This window comes from Panthera uncia, assembly GCF_023721935.1.
Source record: "Panthera uncia isolate 11264 chromosome A3 unlocalized genomic scaffold, Puncia_PCG_1.0 HiC_scaffold_11, whole genome shotgun sequence".
Lineage (NCBI taxonomy): Eukaryota > Metazoa > Chordata > Mammalia > Carnivora > Felidae > Panthera > Panthera uncia.
Genome location: NW_026057578.1, coordinates 574,313 through 594,636, shown reverse-complemented (window position 1 = coordinate 594,636; position 20,324 = coordinate 574,313). Strand labels below are relative to the sequence as shown.

At 54.6% G+C, this 20,324-nt stretch overlaps 2 protein-coding genes across 3 annotated transcripts; both read left to right on the top strand.

Annotated features, from left to right (window-relative positions):
* The first annotated feature begins 68 nt into the window (after positions 1 to 68).
* Positions 69 to 16,506, top strand: ZGPAT (zinc finger CCCH-type and G-patch domain containing). Its single transcript, XM_049650435.1, has 7 exons — positions 69 to 171; positions 495 to 1,122; positions 13,883 to 14,016; positions 14,229 to 14,384; positions 15,255 to 15,374; positions 15,461 to 15,860; positions 16,075 to 16,506. The coding sequence occupies exons 2-7, from the start codon at positions 539 to 541 to the stop codon at positions 16,211 to 16,213; spliced, it is 1,533 nt and encodes a 510-aa protein (XP_049506392.1). The 5' UTR covers positions 69 to 171; positions 495 to 538; the 3' UTR covers positions 16,214 to 16,506.
* A 533-nt stretch (positions 16,507 to 17,039) lies between these two features.
* On the top strand, positions 17,040 to 19,945 carry LIME1 (Lck interacting transmembrane adaptor 1). Of its 2 annotated transcripts, XM_049650440.1 has the most exons (6): positions 17,128 to 17,199; positions 18,090 to 18,208; positions 18,359 to 18,416; positions 18,487 to 18,574; positions 18,700 to 19,040; positions 19,123 to 19,945. In XM_049650440.1, the coding sequence occupies exons 2-6, from the start codon at positions 18,111 to 18,113 to the stop codon at positions 19,357 to 19,359; spliced, it is 822 nt and encodes a 273-aa protein (XP_049506397.1). In that variant the 5' UTR covers positions 17,128 to 17,199; positions 18,090 to 18,110; the 3' UTR covers positions 19,360 to 19,945. The 2 variants fall into 2 exon arrangements, with proteins under 2 accessions (XP_049506395.1, XP_049506397.1); XM_049650438.1 differs by lacking the exon at positions 18,359 to 18,416 and having other exon boundaries at positions 17,040 to 17,199; positions 19,123 to 19,658.
* Positions 19,946 to 20,324: the final 379 nt, after the last annotated feature.

The following is a 20,324-nucleotide window of genomic DNA, read 5'->3' as shown; positions in this document are numbered from 1 at the left end:
CTTTCGGGAGGAAGTGCCGGTGGGCTGCGAGGGCGGAAGCGGTGCGCTGGCCGCTCTAGCCGGTGAGGCCCGCGGGGTCTCTATGGCTGCGGCCGGGAAGCCCGCGCGGAGGCGGAGGGGCCCCGCCCGGGCGAGGGGGCGCGATCTGGGGCGACGGGGCCGGGGCCGGAGGTGACAGGGCGAGCGGAGGCGGGCTGGGGCCGGGGAGGCCGCGGGGGCGGGGGGGGGGGGGGGGGGGGGGTGCCGGGGGGGGCGGGGCCGGGGAGCGCCGGGCGCGGAGGGAGGGGAGCCGAGGCCGCGGGGCCAGCGGCTTTTCTACTCGGAGCTGATGGCCTTGCCGGCCCTTTTTCTCGTCCCCCAAACGGGAGGGAGAATAGGCTGCGGTGAGGACTGCGGAGTGCAGCTGTCGGCGCAGGGCGCGGCGTCGGCCCCGCAGGGGTAGCCCGGCAATAAGGGCGGCAGGTCCGGGACCCCTCGGCTTGTGTTCCTCGCAGCTCTGAGGCCCCGAGGACGCGCCCCTGCCTTCGTTCCGTCCAGGATGGACGAGGAGAGCCTGCAGACCGCCCTGCGGACCTATGACGCCCAGCTGCAGCAGGTGGAGCTGGCTCTGGGAGCCGGCCTGGATCCCTCGGAGCTGGCCGACCTGCGCCAGCTGCAGGGGGACCTGAAGGAGCTGATCGAGCTCACCGAGGCCAGCCTGGTGTCCGTCAGGAAGAGCAAGCTGCTGGCCACGTTGGACGGAGAGCACCCAGCCCGGGCCGATGCCGAGTACCTGGCTTTCCAGGAGGCCGTTGCTGAGGGGGCGCAGGGGTCTGTAGCCCCCAGGGCAGAGCTGGAGACGGCTCCTGAAGGGGAGGCCAGGCCGGAACCCAGCAGGCCTGGGCAGGAGGAGGAAGAGGGAGAGGACGAGGAGGAGGAAGAGTGGAGTGGGAGGAAGGTGAACGCCCCCTACCACAGCTCCTGGGGCACCCTGGAGTACCACAACGCCATGATTGTGGGCGCAGAGGAGGCGGACGACGGCTCGGCGGGCGTGCGGGTCCTTTATCTCTACCCCACTCACAAGTCCCTGAAGCCCTGCCCGTTCTTCTTGGAGGGCAAGTGCCGCTTCCAGGAGAACTGCAGGTAAAGCCTTTGCATCTGGGGGCCCACGGAGTGGGGGAGGAGGGGCACAGGGTCACAGTGGGTCCTCTGCCCGCAGGGTGCTGACAGAGAGAGGGCTTTGGGGGCCGGTGGATCCTCACAGCCGTGTCCTCGTTTACGTGCCCCCTGGATTTCCGTGGGCAGATGGGGAAGTGTGGCAGGGCTTACCTTGCAAAGAACGGCCCCCCACCCGCCGCTGGTTTTGTTCAGAGCGAAGCCCGCTGCAGTACAGGTCCCCGCCAGCGCCCCGGCTCCGCCACCCAGCCTCCTGGGTGGCCGGCGTTTGCCAGTCTGCTTCAGCGCTTTTCCCCGTGCTGTGTGGCTTTCTCTGGCTTGTCTCAAAGCGGATTCTAGAAGCTACTAGTTTTTTCACCTATGAACACTTAAGGGTGTACCCCAACAAGGTTATCAGTCACGTTTTGTTTATGTTGAAATTTCCGTGGCTGGCGGAACGACGTCTTCTGTTTCTTAAGTGTGTAACTTTGCCTTTGCTCCTTTTTACTTTGTCTTTGGAAGGAACATCTGCTGAAATCTTTCGCAGGTAATTTTCTTTTTTAGTCAGTAGTGCGGAGACACCGTTCCTAGGTCTTCGGTTGGCGTCTTTCCTTGTAGACTGCCGCTGGGCCCGTAGCGTTCTCTGGCACATTTTTCCTTCTTTTTTTTCTCTAAGTTTTACTAAAGCGTAGCTTATGTACGGAAGGGCGCATCCACCGTAGGTGTGCCCGATGAGCGTGCGCGGAGTGGACACACCCACGTGCTGGGGAGCAAGTGGGTCAAGGAGCAGAGCATTAAGTCCTCTGACCTCTCTGCCGTTAGTCCCTCTGGGGCCCCTCCACGCCCCTGGCGACGCACCGGGCGCTGCTTCCTCTGGGCCAGGCCCTGGTCCCAGACTTCCGCGTGCGTGAACTCATCCGTACAGCAGCCCTGCGAGGTGGGCCCTGCAATGGCCGAGGTTGCCGGGCTCGGGGAGGTGGCGCGGGAGCCTGCGCCGGGGGACAGGCCAGCTCTGAGATGGCCCCTAGGTGCCGTACCTTCCCAAGCTGCTGCTGCGTTAGCTTTAGGCCTAACGCGTCCCGCAACAGCGCTCGCCTCCACCTAGGAGCAATCAGCTATTTTCTCGCGTTTCCTTTGCGTTTTTAAAAGTGATATAAAATAGGTAAAGTTGAAGCACCCTTCGACTCTCCACTCTGTTACTGCCCCCTCCCCACCTCAGGGGGCTGTCATCCTCACAACTCCATTGTGTTTCTGGTGTGTGTTCTTCACAGATGCGAGCGTATATGCGAAGGCTGCGTATTTGTGCTGTTTTTTTTTCTTTTAATGTTTAATACACGTGTGTTTAACGTTTATTTTGGGAAGAGAGAAGGAGACACAGAACCCGAAGCAGGCTCCAGGCTCTGCACTGACAGCACAGAGCCCGTCGAGGGGCTCAAACCCACGAACCGTGAGCTTATGACCTGAGCCGAAGTCAGAGGCTTGACCCACTGAGCCCCCCAGGCACCCCATATTTGTGCTGTTTTTAAAACAAGTGTATCGCACGGTGTGGTTCATTTTGTAATTGGCTTTGCTCACTAGGCACGTTTGTGAGCGGCATCTATATTGGTGTTTACAGAGGTGTCTGGTAACTGCTATTTTTTCTTGTGAAACGCTACATTTTATTTATTCTGTTTCCTTTGGGGTGTTTTCCAGTTTTTATTTATACAAACAACTGGCTGTGAACATCACAGTGTCTTCTCTCTTCCTGCTGAGAATTTCCCCAGGACGTGACGTCGCCGGTGTGCAGAGTACATGCAGTTTCTGGTCCCAGGTGTCCTAGTCCTTGTCTTTAGTCTTCTCTATAACCACCGGTGGGAACATCACGTGACTTGCAGATTCCTGCCGGCTGAAAGCTGGGAAAAGGGTATCATGATTGGATTTGTATCTCCTAGATGCTAGTGAGGTGGAGTAGCTTTTGATACGTTGGTTGTAACTTAGTCTGTATGTTTCGATCTCCTTTGTAAAACGGAAAGGAGAACTGGTTTTCACAGTGGTTCGGAGAATGAAAGACGTCAATGTGTGCAAAGAATCTAAGATAGCACGTCACACGTTGTAAGTTCAGAGTGGGTATAAACTTTCATCTTGCCGCAAAATAAAATCAGACGTGGGAAGTAAATTCATAGCCTGGGGATTACTGTAGCCCCCTGGCCGTCACCACTCAGTGAGAACTGCCGCCACCCCCGAGGCCCCTCCGTGCACCTCAAACCAGACATGGCCTGCTCTCTCCTACAGAAATCCCCACGCTTCCAGACTTTTATTACAATCGCCTCTCTGTGTTCCTTAGGGCTCATCACCCAAGTGTAACTGTTTTGTAAGTGCCCTAGTGTAGTCTCGCTCACTAAGCTGCTGTGTCTGAATCTGGCCGTCCACACCTTTCTGCCTGCCTTTCCTGGCCTCACAGTCGATTGAGGGAGTGGGCCCTCGGCCCCGTCACTGAACACCCCTGGTGGGGTCCAGCACGTCCCTCTGCGAGCGGGCAGCCGCAGCCGGGGACCATACGCGGGCTCACACTCTTCGGCAAGACAGCGTGTACGGTTCTTTCATCAGGAGCTACTTGCTGCCTCATTTGGTGACATTCGCAGTGATCGATCCCTTGGTGATAAGTGCCTAATCCACTGATCTGGTGGGGATTGCAAAGCAGACATCTTTCAGTCCCTTTGCATTTATTACCTTTAAAGAGGCTTTCCGTCATCTGTGGTTTGGCTACCCAGTGTTAACAGTTCACATAGGAAATGCAGGACAAATGCTGGATTTTCCTGTTTGCTTGCTTGCTTGCTTGCTTTTTCTTTCTTTCTTTCTTTCTTTTTTCTTTTTTCTTTCCTCTTTCTCTTTCTTTCTTTCTCTCTTTTTCTTTCTTTTTCTTTCTTTCTTTCTCTTTCTTTCTTTCTTTCTATAGTGTATTTGAAACCAAGTTAGTAACATAATAGTGTATTAATGGTTTCAAGAGTAGAATTTAGTGATTCATCATTTACGTACAACACCCAGTGCTCACCCCAACAAGTGTCCTTTTTTTTTTTTAATTTTTCTTAATGTTTATTTATTTTTGAGAGAAAGAGAGACAGAGCACAAGCAGGGGAAGGGCAGAGAGAGAGGGAGACCCAGAATCTGAAGCAGGTTCCAGGCTGTGAGCTGTCACCACAGAGCCCAGCAAGGGGCTTTAACCCACAAACCGTGAGATCATGACCTGAGCCGAAGTCGGACGCTTAACTGATTGAACCACCCAGGCATCTCCAGCAAGTGTCCTTCCTCCTTAATGCCCATCACCCCCTTTAGCCCATCACCCCCCCCCACCTCCCAGCCAGCAACCCTCAGTTTGTTCTCTGTATTTAAGAGTCTCTTATGGCTTGCTTCCTGCTGTTTTTATCTTATTTTTCCTTCCCTTCCCTATGTTTATGTGTTGTGTTTCTTAAATTCCACCTATAAGTGAAATTGTATGATATTGGTCTTCTCTGATTTATATTGCTTAGCACAACATGTCGTAGTTCCATCCACGTTGTTGCAAGTGGCAAGATTTCATTCTTTTTCATCGCTGAGTAATGTTCCATTGGGTATATATACATATACCACATCGTCTTTATCCGTTCACCAGTCTGTGGACATTTGGGCTCTTTCCCTACTTTGGCTATTGTCAGTAGTGCTGCTATAAACATTGGGGTGCATGTGCCCCTTCGAATCAGCATCCTGTATCCTTTGGATAAATTCCTAGTAGTGTAATTGCTGGGTCATAGGGTAGTTCTGTTTAGTTTTTTGAGGAACCTCCATCCTGTTTTCCAGAGTGGCTGCACGAGCTTGCATTGCCACCAACAACGCAAAAGAGATCCTCTTTCTCTGCATCCTCACCAACATCTGTTGTTGCCTGAGTTGTTAACGTTAGTCATTCTGACAGGGGTGAGGGGGTATCTCATGGCGGTTTTGATTTGTATTTCCCTGGTGATGAATATGTTGAGCATCTTTTCGTGTGTCTGTTGGTCATCTGGATGTCTTCTTTGGAGAAGCGTCTATTCATGTCTTTGCCCATTTCTCCAATGGATTATTTGTTTTCTGGGTGTTGGGTTTGATGAGTTCTTTATGGATTTTGGATACCAGCCCTTTATCTGATATGTCGTTTGCAAATATCTTCTCCCATTCTGTCGGTTGCCATTTAGTTTTGCTGATTGTTTCCTTCCCTGTGCAGAAGCTTTTTATCTTGATGAGGTCCCGGTAGTTCATTTTTGCTTTTGTTTCCCTTGCCTCCGGAGACGTGTTGAGTAAGGAGTTGCTGCGGCCAGAGTCAAAGAGGTTTTTTCCTGCTTTCTCCTCGAGGATTTTGATGGCTTCCTGTCTTACATTGACGTCTTTCATCCATTTTGAGTTTATTTTTGTGTGTGGTGTAAGAAAGTGGTCCAGGTTCATTCTTCTGCATGTCGCTGTCCAGTTTTCCCGGCACCAGTTGCTGAAGAGACTGTCTTTATTCCATTGGATATTCTTTCCTGCTTTGCCAAAGATTAGTTGGCCATATGTTTGTGGGTCCATTTCTGGGTTCTCTATTCTGTTCCTGTTTTCTTTACATAGTTTCCAAGATAACGAGTTGGTTTTCTTTCACGGTGAGAAAGTAATGAATTAGGTTTAAAAAAAATATTTCCAGGGGCGTCTGGGCGGCTCAGTTGGTTGAGCATCTGACTTGGTTTCAGCTCAGGTCATGATCTCACAGTTTTGTGGGTTCAAGCCCCACATCAGGTTCTACGCTGGCATCCCAGAGCCTGCTTGGGATTCTCTGTCTCCTTTCTCTCTGCCCCTGCCCCATTTGCACTGTCTCTGTCTCTCTCAAAATAAATAAACTTAAAAAGATGCTTTTAAAATATATCCAGTATCTTTATGGACTCATGGATTTCAATATATTTGACAAATTTCAATCTCTTGAGATTCTGATCCTTATTGAGATTCAAGCTGTCCCATGTGGAATCAATGATGTCTCCAAGAAGCCCTGGCTTTGTTTTTTTCTTTTCCTTTTCTCTTCTTTTCTTTTTCTTTTTCTTTTTCTTTTTTTTTTTTTTTTGAGAGAGAGAGAGAGAGGGCGCAAGTGATCGAGGGGCAGAGAGAGAAGTGGGGCTCACCCGGGGCTCACGTTTTACACGAAGCAGGGCTTGTGTTCACCCAAAGTGGGGCTCGAGCTCACCCGACGTGGGGCTGAAACTCATGAACCATGAGATCATGACCTGAGCTGAAGTCGGATGCTTAACCGACTGAGCCACCCAGGTGGCCAGCCCTGGTTTCCTTTAATGGGAGATGGTTTTGCAAGACAGTGCAAGCACTGGGATACTCTTTGTTACTGGGCAGTCATTGTCCTGGGTCTTTTCAGTACACAGAGCTAAGAAGTCTAGGTGGACGTGTGCGTCTGCGTGTGTAAGCATGTGTGCACACGCCATGAACCTATTTTTTAAGGACAGAATACCTTGTGAATTCATACTCCTCTTTCCAATTCAGATCAGGACTGTGGCATTTTTACTTAATCTTCTCTGGACCACATCTTTATTTCCTTCTCTGGTTCTCAAGGGCATGGCGGACCCTAGATGTCCCATCCGGACTTCTTGGTTTCATCTTGTCTTACACACGTGACACTGAGAGTCACAACAGCCTCTCTTTGGTAGGATGACTGACGACTACCTCGTGTGGTCCTACAGTGTCTGACCACACAGTGTCCCGTGCCATCATCTTCCTCTTACACTCAGCCGTAGTTCTAGAAAGAATTGTGTGTTTCATGCTCACCAGCGTCCCACATGTTGGTGTCTTTCTAGTTAGTTTGGTTGTCTGAGGCTCATTTTCTATTAGATTCCTCAGGACGGGCTCACGGGAATAATATTCCCAGAGATCTGGCACACTGATAAATTTTTGTTTGTGTCTTTTAGTCTTTTTTTTTTTTTTTTTAATTTTTTTTAATGTTTTTATTTATTTTTGAAGGAGACAGAGACAGAGCATGAGCTGGGGAGGAGCAGAGAGAGAGGGAGACATAGAACCTGAAGCAGGCTCCAGGCTCTGAGCTGTCAGCACAGACCTGACCTGGGGCTCGAACTCACGAAACTGTGAGATCATGACCTGAGCCGAAGTCAGACGCTTAACCGACTGAGCCACCCAGGCGCCCCTGTGTCTTTTAGTCTTGAAGATGAGTTTCGTTGGATGTGAAATGCTCAGCTTGCACAACTTCCTTTGAATGTCTTAAATATGTTACTCTGTTTTCTTGTTACATGAGATATTGTTGAAAAGCTTAATAGTGATCTGACTTTATTTCCTTTATAAGTCACATGCTCTAATAGTGTAAGGTAAGGGTCCAATTTCATTTTTTTGTATGTGGATGTCGCTTTTCCAGCGCTATTTGTGGAAAAGACTGGTCTTTCCCCATTGAGTGGTCATGACCCACTTGTTGAAAATCCATTGATTATGCACGTGAGGGGTTACTTCTGAGCTCTGTCTCCTGTTTCATCCATCTGTACGTCTGTGTTTAGGACAGCGCTACCTTGTTGTGATTGAGCTTTGAAATCAGAAAGTGGTAGTTCTCCAACATTTGCTCTGTTTTTCGGGATTCTTTTGGGTATCTGAAGATCCTTCGCAATTACATGTGAATTTTAGTATGTGTTTATTTTTAACTTTATTTGTGAAAGAACATGCGTGTGTGTGTGTGCAAGCAGGGGAGGAGCAGAGGGAGAGAGAGAGAGAATCTTATGCAGGCTCCGTGCTCAGTGCACGTTCCATCCCCAGACCCCGGGATCATGACCTGTGCCAAAATCCAGGGTCAGACGTTCAACCGACTGAACCACCCAAGCGCCTCTAAGGCTTCATTCGCATCCAGCACAGAGCCCGACACAGGGCTTGAACTTGACCTTGAGATCAAGTCCCTGAGCTGAGATCAAAAGTCAGATGCTTAACCTACTGAGCCACCCAGGCGCCCCCGTATGAATTTTAAAATCAGCTGGTCTGTTTCTGCATAAAAGACCATTGGGATTTTCATAGGGATGTATGGAAACCGCGGATCAGTTTGGGGACTGTTGCCATCCTGACGGTTTTAAGTCTTCTGACCATGAACATGGGATGTCTTTCTATTTATGTAAGTTTTCTTTTATTTCAACAGTATTGTATAGTTTTCAGGTTTTGGTCAAATTTATTTCAAAGTACTTTGTTCATTTTGATGATATTATAAATGAAACACTTCCATTTTTTTTTAATTAAAAAAATTTTTTTAAGTTTTACTTATTTAAGTAATCTCTACACCCAACGTGGGGCTAAAACGAATGACCCCGAGATCCAGAGTCACATGCTCTTCTGATTGAGCCCAGCAGGTACCCCTATTAATTTCATTTTTATTATTTTTGTGTGTGTGTGAAAGAGCACTCACACACGAGTTGGGGAGGAGCAGAGAGACAGAGAGAGAGAGAGAGAGAGAGAGAGAGAGAGAGAGAGGGAATGAATCTTAAGCAGGCTCCACACTCAGCACAGAACCCAGTGACTGTGAGATCATGACCTGAACCAAAATTGAGAGTCGGCTGCTTAACCGACTAAGCTACCCAGGCGCCCCAGATTTCGTTTTTAGATTGCTCATTGCTAGTGTATTAAAATACAACTGATTTTTGTGTTGATCTTGTATCCTGTGATATTGCTGAATTCATTTATTAGCCCTAATAGGACTTTCTATGGATTAGTTAGGATTTTCCTCTTTAATTTAAAGGTTTTTTTTTTTTTTTTAAGTTTTTTTTTTTTGTTTTTGAGAGGGAGGGAGGGAGGGAGGGTCAGAGAGGAGGGAGAGAGTCCCAAGCAGACTCCACGCCATCAGCACAGAGCCCAGCTCAGGGCTTGAACTCACAAATTGTGATATCATGACCTGAGCTGAAATCAAGAGTCAGATGCTTAACCAACTGAGCCACGCAGGCTCATCCCCTATTTAGGATTTTCTATACAGATATTCCCCCACTTTTCAAAAGTTCATGTTACACCACTTTTATGAAAAGTCTACATTAGTAACTTTCAGCATATTGTCATCGTTGGACCCAAAATAAGTCTCTTATAGATAGCATAGAATTTGATGACTCTTTTTACCCATTTTTCCAGTTTTGCCTTTGAATTAGAGTTTACCTCACTTACATTTAAAGTGGTTACTGACGGGTGGCTGGGTAGCTCTGTTGGTTGAACAGTTGACTCTGGATTTCGGTTCAGGTCATGATCTCGTGTGGTTCGTGGGTTCGAGCCCCGCATCGGGCTCTGTGTTGACAGCTCAGAGCTTGGAGCCTACTTCAGGTTCTGTGTCTCCCTCTCTCTCTGCTCCTCCCCCACTCATGCTTTGTCTCTCTCTCTCTCCATCAAAAATAAATAAATAAGGGGCACCTGGGTGGCTCAGTCAGTTGACCGTCCAGCTTTGGCTCAGGTCATGATCTCACAGTTTGTGGGTTTGAGCCCCACATCGGGCTCTGTGCTGACAGCTTAGAGCCTGGAGCCTGCTTTGAATTCTTGTCTTCCTCTCTGTCTGCTCCTCCCCCACTCATGCTCTGTCTCTCTCTCTCTCCTTCAAAAATAAATAAAAACATTAAAAATTTTTTAAAAAAATAAATAAATAAGCATTTTAAAAATTACAAAAAATTATTTTAGAAATTAAAAATAAGTAAAGTGGTTACTGATAGGCAAAGACATCTCGGTCATTTTGTTCTTTGTTTTCTTCTTTTTTTGTTTTTAGAGATTTTGTTTTTAGAGATTTTATTTTTAACCAATCTCTACACCCAACGTGGGGCTCAAACTCCCTACCCTGAGATCAAGAGTCACACATCCCTCTGATTGAGTCAGCCCGTCACCTCCTTCTGTGTTTGCTGTAGGCCTTCTTTCTGCCGTTTGCTTCTCAGTGCCTCCGTTCCTGCTTTCTTCAGCAACACCGGCTTGTACGTTTACCTACGTAGTGGCCTGTGTCAGCGTTCGCATGGCTTGAGTTACCGTCTAGTGTCCTTTTGCTTTGGCCTGAGGGACCCACACGGGCACCCCTTGTGGGGCAGGTCTGTTAGCAGCAAACTCCCTCAGCTTTTGTTTTATATGGGAATGTCTTAATTTCTCTTTTGAAGGATAGTTTTGCCAGAGGTAGAATTTTGGTTGACAGGTGGTTGTTTTTTTTCTTTCAGGACTTTAAATCTGTCATCCCGCTGCCTCTTGGCCTCCATTGCTTCTGATGAGAAATTGGCAGTTAGCCTTCCTAAAGATCCCTTGTACGTGAGGAGTGCCTTCTCTTTTGCTGTTTTCAGGATTTTTTCTTTGTCTTTGGGTTTAAGGAACCATAGCTCCAACGGGCTTTTAGTAATGTGGTGAGATGTGAGGGAGGGAAGCAGTCTGCGGTCCTCCAACCAGATCCCGGTGCCTCTGGATCACGACCCTCACCCCCCACCCCCGTCAGGTGGGGCAGGGTGGCCAGGCTGGGCTGGATTTGGGCGTTTCCCTGACCTGCTGTGCGGTTAGGCTCTGGTTCGCCAGTCTCCCCTGAGGACGGGCCTTGTTAGGAAGAGCCAGTGCTCTAAGGTTTTCAGAATATGCCCCCTTCCCCTCCCTCTGCTGGGGCACAAGACGAGTTTTCTCCAGTCTTCCCCCGAGTAAAAGCCACAAACTCTGGAGGCTTCAACTCAGACTTGTCCACACCCAGCCACAGTGAAGGTCGTCTTTCTACTTCTGGGTCCTGCCGTGGTGACTGCTGGCGGGTCACTGGTCTGCCGAGTGGTGATTCTCCTCATTCACCTTTTGGCCTCCAGTTTGGCTGAGCAGTTTGCCGCGTGACCTCCCCTCTCTTGCGGATCTAAGAAGAGTTCTTGAATTTTGGTTTGTTCGGCCTTTCACCTTTGGTTGGAGCAAAGGGGCAACTCCCCAGCTCCTGACGTGCAGACCGGAAGCCAGGGGTGTCTGGTCCGATGAGGGTTTCATTTCGGCTGTTGACTTCCCAGCTCTGCAGATTCTCCTTCCTCCCTTTTACACACTTTGCGTTTACGTTTCAAGAATCAGTTTCCTGAATCACCTTCATACGTTTCTAGTTCTTGGAACATACGCTATCTGTGTTGAGGTCTTTGCCGCATTCAGCACTTGGGCCCACTCGGGTTCTCTTACCTGCTTTTGTTCCTAACTGTGGGTCACACCTTGCTGTTTGTTTGAGTGTCAGGCAAGTTTTATTGAAAACTGTTCTTTTCGGGTAATACGTTGTAGCAACTCTGGACTCTGAATCGTCTTCCTCAGTATTTTGTTTCATTTTAGTATGTTTTGTGGGCCCCGTTACAGAGTCCGTACCCCTCATAGGGTGCAGCCTCTGATACCGCTACTCAGATCTCTTAATATGTGTTTCCTTTTTAGCTTGGCTCTTTGGGAGTCGCTGCTGTGTCTGCATAGCTTAGTGGCCAGCCAGTGATTCGGGCAGAAGTTATTCTCCAACACTCTTGCCAAGGAGGCTTCTCCCCCTGAGTCAGTCAACTTATGTGGGCTGGGGTGGGGGGCACATCCATAGTTCAGCCAGCCCCCAGTCTCTGTCTGTTTTCACTTAGCCGTGGCGTCTCTTGGAGCCCCCGATACGCACACATCGTTTCCAAGAGAATCGGGGATGCTCGCGGGTGGAGCCCTTCTGTGGTTCTTTCGTGTTCAGCGTCTCTACATCCCTGGTAAATACCTCCCTGTGACACACCAGTGCCCGCTCCACCCGGGCTCCCAGCACGAGCCATCGGTGTTCTCTGCTGGTGTTCGGGGCCCTGGGTCTCTGCCCCTGTCGCGCTTCCGCCCCCGGGGCAAGCAAGAGGCAGCCCCCACGACGAAGGCACAGGCGCTCCCTGCTCTCTTTCCGCCCCAAAGTTGGGCGTTTCCTCAACTATGACGACTTATCCGCGTGTCATCTGTTTCGTTTCATTTCCAGAGCTCTGAAGCTGTGAGTTTTGACAATGTCGCAGAGGTTTAGCCTTGTTTTTCTGTACTTGGCCACGGCTGGAACCAGAAGCTTCCTCATAGTTCTACATGCTTGTTTTCAGGTTCAAGTGTTATGTATTCTGGAATGTATTCCTGTGAATGTCGTGATGTAGGAGATTGAGTTGGGTTTTTTATGTGGGAAGCCAATTTCTAATCTTTTCCTTATGAAACCAGCCATCCCTCCTTTGATGCCTTGTGTGTGGCTCTTTGCCCATCACACAGAAAGCTGTGTGCACGGTGCTCTTTTCCATTCCATCCATCAGCTTGACCATTCTTCTCTTAGTTTTAAGTTCACATTTGTGGATATGCCAGTCACTACTCCCTGAGGTTAGAAATTTAGGTCATTTCCAGGGCACCTGGGTGGCTCAGTCAGTTGAACATCTGACTCTTGATTTTGCCCCGGGTCATGATCTCAGGGTCGTGGGCTCCGTGTTGGACCTGCTTAGGATTCTCTCCCTCTGCCCCTCTCCCCCGCTGGCATGCTCTCTATCTCTAAAATAAAAACTTAAAAAAAAAAAAATGTAGGTTATTTCCAAGTCTTTTGTATTTGGTTAACATCTTTTGGGGCACATCGTTGCATACTTTCATTATTATTTTTCTAGAATCATTTCCTAGAACCACTTTCCCAGGTTAAGGAGTGTACCGAATTTTCAGGCTTCTGTTATCACCGGAGAGTCCTGCAGAAAAGTGTAATTGGTGGTGTCCGTGGGTGTGTGTGTGTGCGTGCGTGTGTGTTGAAGTGGGTATTTAGTTGGATTCAGTGGGGTTCGCTAACACGCTGCGTCCTTCTCGGTTGAGGAAGGGTTTTCAAGCGGAGTCACTACTGCAGTACGTTCGGGGCCCAGCCTTGCAGCTGCACTCGGTCATTGGCAGTGTCCTGAGGGCCTGAGGACGGTCCAGGACGAGAAGGAGCTGCCTGGAATCCCGCAGGGCGGTGTCTGCGGCCATCTTTGCCCACCCCTTCCTTGCCGTTCCCTCTGTCACTGCCGATTCCTGCCCGGAAGGACTGCCATGTGTCACCGAGTAAATGCCAGTCCTTGATTGCTTTTGTAGGGTTACAACTGTTTCCTCTTTGAAATGCCGGCACAGTAGAGTGGATGTGTGGTTGTCTTTCATGCCTTTATTTGGCAGAGTTGAAGCTTGTAGTCCTTTGTCCCCACGGTTCTTCCTCTCTCCTCCTCCTCCTCCTCTCTTCCCCTCCCTTCCCCTCCCCTCTTCCCCTCCGCTCCCTCTCTCGGTTTTGGTTTTAATCTCACTGGTTCGCTGATAACTAAAGGTCAGGACATCACTGTCGGCAAGTGGGTTCTCCTACGGGGTTTGGGAAGGACTCCGTCCTGTGAGCTCGCTCACACAAACACACCTGCCTTGATCATCTGCTCGTGCCGGGGGCCTCCTGTCTGGTGGGGTTCACACCGCTGTCTGCCCGCCACGTAGTCACTGTAGCCCAGAGAGCTGGAGCGTAGCGTGAGACATCTTGTCCTCGGAGCGGCGAGACCCACACCGAGACCGAGAGTGTGCGTGCGTGTGTACACGCACATAACGTGTCTGTACTTACGTGCAGGGGTACGTGTGTGCGTGCCTATGTGTGTGCGTGTGCGCACATGCGAGCAGATGTTTATGTGCCTGTGTGTGCGTGTGCATGGATACGTGTGTCTGTTTGTCCCCCGTCTCTCCCGCCCTTCAGGCTGCGGCCCGGACTGTGGACATGGCCCTGGGTTCACTCGCCCCTGCTGTGCCCTGTCTGAGCCCCTGCCCCCTGTGGTTCTCTTGGCAGGTTCTCCCATGGGCAGGTGGTCTCTGTCGATGAGCTGCGCCCCTTCCGGGACCCGGACCTGAGCTCTCTACAGACTGGCTCTGCGTGTCTGGCCAAGCAGCAGGATGGCCTTTGGTACCCAGCCCGGATAACTGGTGAGGCTGCGTTTCCGGGAAGGCCCTGTCCGTGCTTCACGTGTGATCATTCCTGTAGGACCACTCCTTTGGTTAGGCATCAGGACCCTGTTCCGTGCCCAGAGGAGCGAGACCACCCTTGACCTTGGCCCCACCTTCCTTCCAACTTCCAGGGTGGTTCCTACCACCTGTTGAGGCCACTGATCTGGCCTGTCTTCGTCCCCTGCCTCCAGATGTGGATAGCGGCTACTACACAGTCAAGTTTGACTCACTGCTGCTGAAGGAGGCCGTGGTGGAGGGGGACAGCATCCTGCCCCCACTGCGCACAGATCCCACAGGGTCCTCGGACTCAGACAGCGGCGATGCGGACGACCCCAGCTATGCCAGAGGTACGGCAGCCGTCCCCGAAGCCAGGAAGGTGGGGCGTGGGGAGGCAGTGGCGGCAGCAGCCCGAGAGGCTTCCGGCTGGCGGGGACCGTGAGCATCTCGCCAGAGGGCTGGAGAGGGTGACCACAGTGAGGCGGGCTGTGTTCAGGGGCCTGCGTGCAGTCGTGCTGCGGAGGCATGGAAACCCACCCTGGGAGGTGGGGGGAAATGTGACCACATGCGAGGTCTTGACTTCAAGGAGTGCACGTGATCACTACAGGTCCACACCCTGCAAACCAAAGCTGTGGCTGCTGGGCACGTGGGGTGTGGGAAAGGACCCGTGGGGCGTGGGGGTGTGGGAAGGAGTGGCTCCTTCCGCTAGGGTCCCCACACGGGCCGGATGTCCGCGTGTCCAGGCAGCCGGCAGGCAGGAGAGTTTCAGAAGGGCACCCGGCGGGGCCATCCCGCCCTCCCGAGGGGTCTAGTCAGGATGTAGGGGGGAGGCGTTCCAGCGGGATCTGTTCTGTGAGTTGGTGGGTTCGGAAAGCCCGTGTCCACGGTAGCGGAGGGGAGGACTGAGCCGTGAAGTAGGCGATGACTTTTTACGAGGGGACGAGGGGAGCTCCCTGCTCCAGAAGGTGGGTGGGGGGAGGGCCCGTGTGCCGAGGAGCTGCCGTGTGACCTGTGGGGGGAGGGCTGGAGCAGACGGGGCCGGAGTCTGCCGTGCCTCCTGCCTCAGATTCACGGGCCAACGACAGGCCTGGGCGACCAGCGGAGAGCCCGAGGTGCAGGGGATCACGGCCCCGACCCAGAGCTGAGCTCGGGGGCTGACGCTGGCTGCAGCCCAGGCGCTCCGTGGCAGTGGGGCCCAGTCGTCGCCCTGTTTCCCGCAGTGGTGGAACCCAGCGCTGCCGACCACGGGACCTGCAGCTCTGCTTTTGCCGGCTGGGAGGTGCACACACGGGGCATTGGCTCCAGACTCCTTGCCAAGATGGGCTACGAGTTTGGCAAGGGTGAGTATGTGCTGCACTGGGGCGGCGGGTGTCACAGCGCAGCTCAGGGGTCCCGCAGCAGTAGCGCTAGCCCTGTGTGCCCCCAGGTTTGGGCCGACATGCAGAAGGCCGGGTAGAGCCCATCCATGCTGTGGTGCTGCCTCGGGGGAAGTCGCTGGACCAGTGCGCAGAGATTCTGCACAAGAGGACGAAGGGCAGCAAGGCTGGCATCCAGAGGCCCCCGAAATGCCCGCGGAGAGGGGTTGGACGCCCTCCCCCTCGTAGCGTGTTTGACTTTCTGAACGAGAAGCTACAGAGCCGGGCCCCTGCGACCCTGGAGGCGGGGGTGGCCTCCCCAGGGAGGAGGGGCAGTAAGGAAACGTACCACGCCAGCAAGAGTGCCAAGCGGGCCCTGAGCCTGCGGCTCTTCCAGACTGAGAAGAAGATCGAGCAAGCCCAGCGGGACATCCGGGGCATCCAGAAGGCCCTTGCCCGAAACACCGGCCGGTACGTGTGGGGCCAAAGTCAGGGCAGAGGGCCGCCCCAGGGTGGGGATGCCTTCGGCCCACAGCTCATACGCAGGAGCCTGCTCTGACCCGAGGGTGGTGGCTGTCTGAGGAGGGTCTGGATGACGGGAGAAGGACGGGCAGTGGCCACGGTGCTGTGGGGGCTCGGTGGCCGTGGCCCAGCAGCCCATCCTGAATGGCAGGCTCCTCTCTAGGCACAGTGTGACGGCAGCCCAGCTGCAGGAGAGGCTGGCGGGAGCCCAGCGGGAGCTGGGGCAGCTCCAGGCCCAGGAGGCAGGCCTGCAGCTCGAGCAGAGGAAAGCAGACACCCACAAGAAGATGACGGAGTTCTAGAAACCCCAGGCACACGCAGCGGACAGAGCTCAGGGACCCCAGCTCCTGGCTGCCTTCTGGAAGACCAGCCGTCACCCAGCAACCGGATGCCGCTGGGAGAGGGGCCGGCCTGCTGCCAGGCCAGCCCCCACAGTCAGCCTTCTCGCTGGCCTAGGGCACGTGGACGCTGCTGAATGGAGACGGCCCTGCAGGGCTCACTTCTGGACACTTGCCTGCCCGTTGGGCCCACCTGCCAGTGTCTTAGGGAGTCTCTTTAGCAAGGACATTAAAGTGTTGTGTTGTGGTGTCTTTCAGGCTTGTGAGGTTTTTGGGGATAAAGGGATCTCTGCACAGGGCCGTGGGTCCAGGCTAGGGGGTCCTGAGTGAGGCTGTTGCCCCCTGTCCAGAGGCAGAGGGCCCAGAGGGCTGGCATTCTCTTCGTTCTCTGGGATGGGATTCTACCAGCTGGTCTGAGGGGGGTCAGAGTGCCCCCCCCCCCGTTGCCCGACACCCACTAATGTGTGGGGCTTGAGGCCACAGCCTCAAGGAGAAGGTTGCGGCTGGTGAGGGGCCCTTGGGAGGCACTGCCAATGAAGCAGAAGGCTCTGGCGGGGTGGGTTGGAAGCCTGAGAGGCGGTGTTCAGCCCAGGGCTTGGTGGCCACGGGACCGCCCAGTTCCCGTGCCATGCCTGTCACCTTACCAGCGCAGGCCCACCTCCTCGTGGGTGGAGACCACGTGAGCTAGGCTGCTGGAGCAGGTGCTGGCTTGCTGCACACACCCACCAAGTAGCAGTGTCTACATCCCACGCGGGGGCTACGGCAGGAGCAGCGGCGGCAGAGGGTTGAGTGGCTGCGTGTCGAGATGTGGGGAGATGTGGGGAGATGCGCTGGCAGGAAGTGGGTGGGGAGCTCCGCTGAGGTCTGCACAAGGGCACCTCTGAAGGTGCCCAAGCCGTTGGGCCTGCTCCAGCCGGGGCCGAGGAGGAGCTACCGTGCGCAGGGTCTTGGTAAGTGCCTGTTCCCGGCCTCTAACCCGACTGGAACCCCAGACCCCTTGGTGGCCTCCTGGGGGCGGCTGAGGGCTGGGGTCTGGGAGGACTAGGCCCTACCAGATTGGGGCACTGGGGCCAGGTTAGCCAGCCTGGACCCTCTTGCGCGGTGAGCCCACTCCCTGGGTCTGGGCAGACTGGTCCCCGTCTCCAGAGACACCCCACCCCCTGTCTCTGTGCTATGAAGGGTTGTGCTGACTGCGGGATAGACCTGCACCCCAGCAGCTCTAGGATCCCGGGAAGCAGACAGATCCGATGACGGGGACAGTCGGAAGGGAGAGAGAGCCAGGGAGAAACGGGGTGGGGGTGGTCAGGGGCCAAAGCAACTTCCCCCTGCCTGCTGACCCCTCCCCTGCCTTTCCAGCCTTTCAGGGGGCCAAGCTCTGCAGTAGATGGCTAGGGGGGGCATCACCTGCGTCTGTGGCCTGTGCCTTGGGGGGCCAAAGGCGTGACCTCGGGGCCTCCCCGGGTCCCAGGCTTAGACTATGGTGAGCAGAGCAGGCCCTTGGCTTGGTCGCAGCTCCCCTGCCCCTCCTCACTGGCCATGTTCAGCTACCACTTGGGTCATCCACACCGACTTAGGTACTCGTGAGGCCGAGCAGAGCACACCTCCTCGCATGTCACCAGGGGGCCCCAGCCAGAGTTAGGAAGGTGGCTGCTGGGGCTTCGTCCTCCATGCTTCTGCAGGAAGGAGGGGCTGTGGAGTCTTGGGGTTTCCTGTGTGCTGAGTCAGAGCACCCAAGGGGGAGGGGACTGCCCAGCAGCTTGAGGTGCAAAAGTAGGTAGGGCTCCCAGGTATGTGCCCGGTCCGTCAGTCAGCCCCCAGCATCCCTGTCTTCTTGCCCCAGGCCTAGCTGTGGCTTCACAGGATGGGGCCACAGGTGCCCTCGGCCCCTCCTGTCCTCTGGGTCCTAGGGTGCCTTGCCTTGTTCCTCTGGCTGTGGACACTGTGCACAGCCTGCCACAGGTATGTTCATCCCTGGCCCGGGTTTGGTGTGGGGTAGGGCTCCAGGCGGGTCTGGCTCTGCACGAGCCTCCCTACTAGACCTTGGGCCAGAGGCTGGCACCTCAGTCCCCCGTCTCCGCCTCCCTGGCCTGATGAGCCCCTTGCCCCTAGGAAGCGGGTGCAGAGGTCGCGGGCCGGGCCCCAGGGCTGTGTGATGCCAGTGGAAGTGGTGAGTGCCGGGTTGTCCCCGGGGCCAGGGTGGGGCCAACACAGGACCCACCAGCCTTCCTTGTCCCCAGTCACTGCTGAGACAACACCACCTCTGCTCCCTCAGCAAGTCGGACACCAGACTGCATGAGCTGCACCGGGGGCCAAAAAGCTGCAGGGGTGAGCCAAGCAGGGAGAGGCAGACGGGGCTGCGGGGGGGGTGTGACTTGCATCCTTAGGCTGCTCCCAGGCTACCCAAACAGCCCCCCATCCCCAAGTGACCTCTGTCTTGACCCCACCCCTAGCCCCTCGGCCTGCCAGCGTGGATATCCTGCACCCGCGATGGCTGGAAGTGCCCAGAGGCACCAGCAGACCTCTGACAGCCTTCTCACACCGGGAACTGCCCCGGGCGACGCCTGCTACCACCTTGCCCTCCATCTGCCCCGAGGCCACCTATTCCAATGTGGGGCTGGCTGCCCGCCCTGTGGTGTGGGCAGGGGCACGGCTGACCAGCAGCCATGCCAGGCCCGGGCCTGAGGCCGGACCCAGGGTGGCTGAGTATGCCTGTATCCAGAAGCTCGAGGGAACAGATCAAGGCCCCCAAAGCCTCAGGCAGTGGAAGGCCGAGGTGACCCCAGCTGTTCAGGTAAAGTAGAGTGGACGGGGTAGGGTGGGTGGGGAGTGCTTGGTGATGTTGACCCTTCCCTGAGTGGGCTTCCTCTCTCCAGGTGGACATCCTGTACTCCAGGGTTAAGAAGCCTAAAAAGAGGGACCTAGGACCTGCCACAGATCAGCTGGACCCCAAGGGCAGAGGAGAAATTCCGGCTCTGGGAAGTGACCAGGCCTACGAGACCCTCCCACTCAGGGGCCTAGGCATGGATGATGGCCTCCCAGACAATGTGTACGAGACTATCCAGGAGATGGGGGCCCCTGAGCACCCGGAGCCCTCTGGCTGTAGCTATTAGCATAAGAAAAGAGGACAGAGGCAGGGCATGGGGGGCTCCCTGCTTCCCCAGTTTCAGCCCAGAGAGGGGCATCCAACCCCCATCTGCCTTGAACAACCAAGTATAGACGGTCCTCCTTCCAAAGTGGTGCCCAACGCCTATTCCCTGCCCCTCCCCCCACAGCTGGCAGCGCAAAGTTCAGATCCCAAGGCTTCTAGCCTGTGAGGTCCCTGGGGGTCCTGGCCCCCATGGCGTTTTGGCCTTTCCCAAGATCTTAATAAACACCCAGCACAGGATGAATACAGCCGTGCCTCGCAGTCTGCTCTTCTTGAAGACCGGGAAGGTTGTCGGGGATTGTCTAGAAGGACCCTCCTGCCTGGGGTGCCTGGGCCCTGTCACCTGAAGCTGTGCTTGGCTGGTCAGTTTCAGAAGACGGTGTGGTGAAGGGAGGCAAACCCCAGGAGTGGCGGTCCCCAAGCTCATTTGGTCTCAGCGGGGGTTGCAGCCGGCCCTCAAGCTGGCCGCCCCAGGGTGGGACTTGGACCCTGAACACTAGAGAGGGCCTCGCCACGCAGCCCCTGGTGTTACATAAGGTGTGGGGGTAGGTGGGCAGTCGTGCGTTAAAGAATAACCTGGTCCCGGGAAGCCCGCCAAGGAGACGCGGCCCCTTCCCCGGATCTGGCAACTCCGCGCGCGGGCACACCCGCGAGTAAGCCGGCCCTCCCCGGCGGCGGGGTCCCGCTGGCACCTGGAGCTCCGCAGGGGCGAGGGGCCGGCGGGGGCTCGAGGTGCCGCGCGAGCCGGGCCCTTTCCCCAGGCCGCGCAGGAGCGGCCGGCTCGGGGGCCGGGCCTCGGAGCACAAGCCAATGGGAGCGCGGCTGGCCCCGGCCGCCGGCCGCCTCGGAATGTTGATACAGCGCGAGAGCCAATGGGCGTGCGCCGGGGGCGGGGCCGCGGGGCGGGGCGCGCGAGCCGCGCGAAGGGGG

Excerpts from the sequence above, each read along its gene's own strand:
- ZGPAT (XM_049650435.1), top strand. The coding sequence starts at position 539 with ATGGACGAGGAGAGCCTGCAGACCGCCCTGCGGACCTATGACGCCCAG. Across the intron at positions 14,017-14,228 it reads GTACCCAGCCCGGATAACTG|ATGTGGATAGCGGCTACTAC; the intron begins GTGAGGCTGCGT and ends CCCTGCCTCCAG. Across the intron at positions 15,861-16,074 it reads CTTGCCCGAAACACCGGCCG|GCACAGTGTGACGGCAGCCC; the intron begins GTACGTGTGGGG and ends GCTCCTCTCTAG.
- LIME1 (XM_049650438.1), top strand. The coding sequence starts at position 17,055 with ATGTGGGGAGATGTGGGGAGATGCGCTGGCAGGAAGTGGGTGGGGAGC. Across the intron at positions 17,200-18,089 it reads CTACCGTGCGCAGGGTCTTG|GCCTAGCTGTGGCTTCACAG; the intron begins GTAAGTGCCTGT and ends TTCTTGCCCCAG. Across the intron at positions 19,041-19,122 it reads AGGTGACCCCAGCTGTTCAG|GTGGACATCCTGTACTCCAG; the intron begins GTAAAGTAGAGT and ends TCCTCTCTCCAG.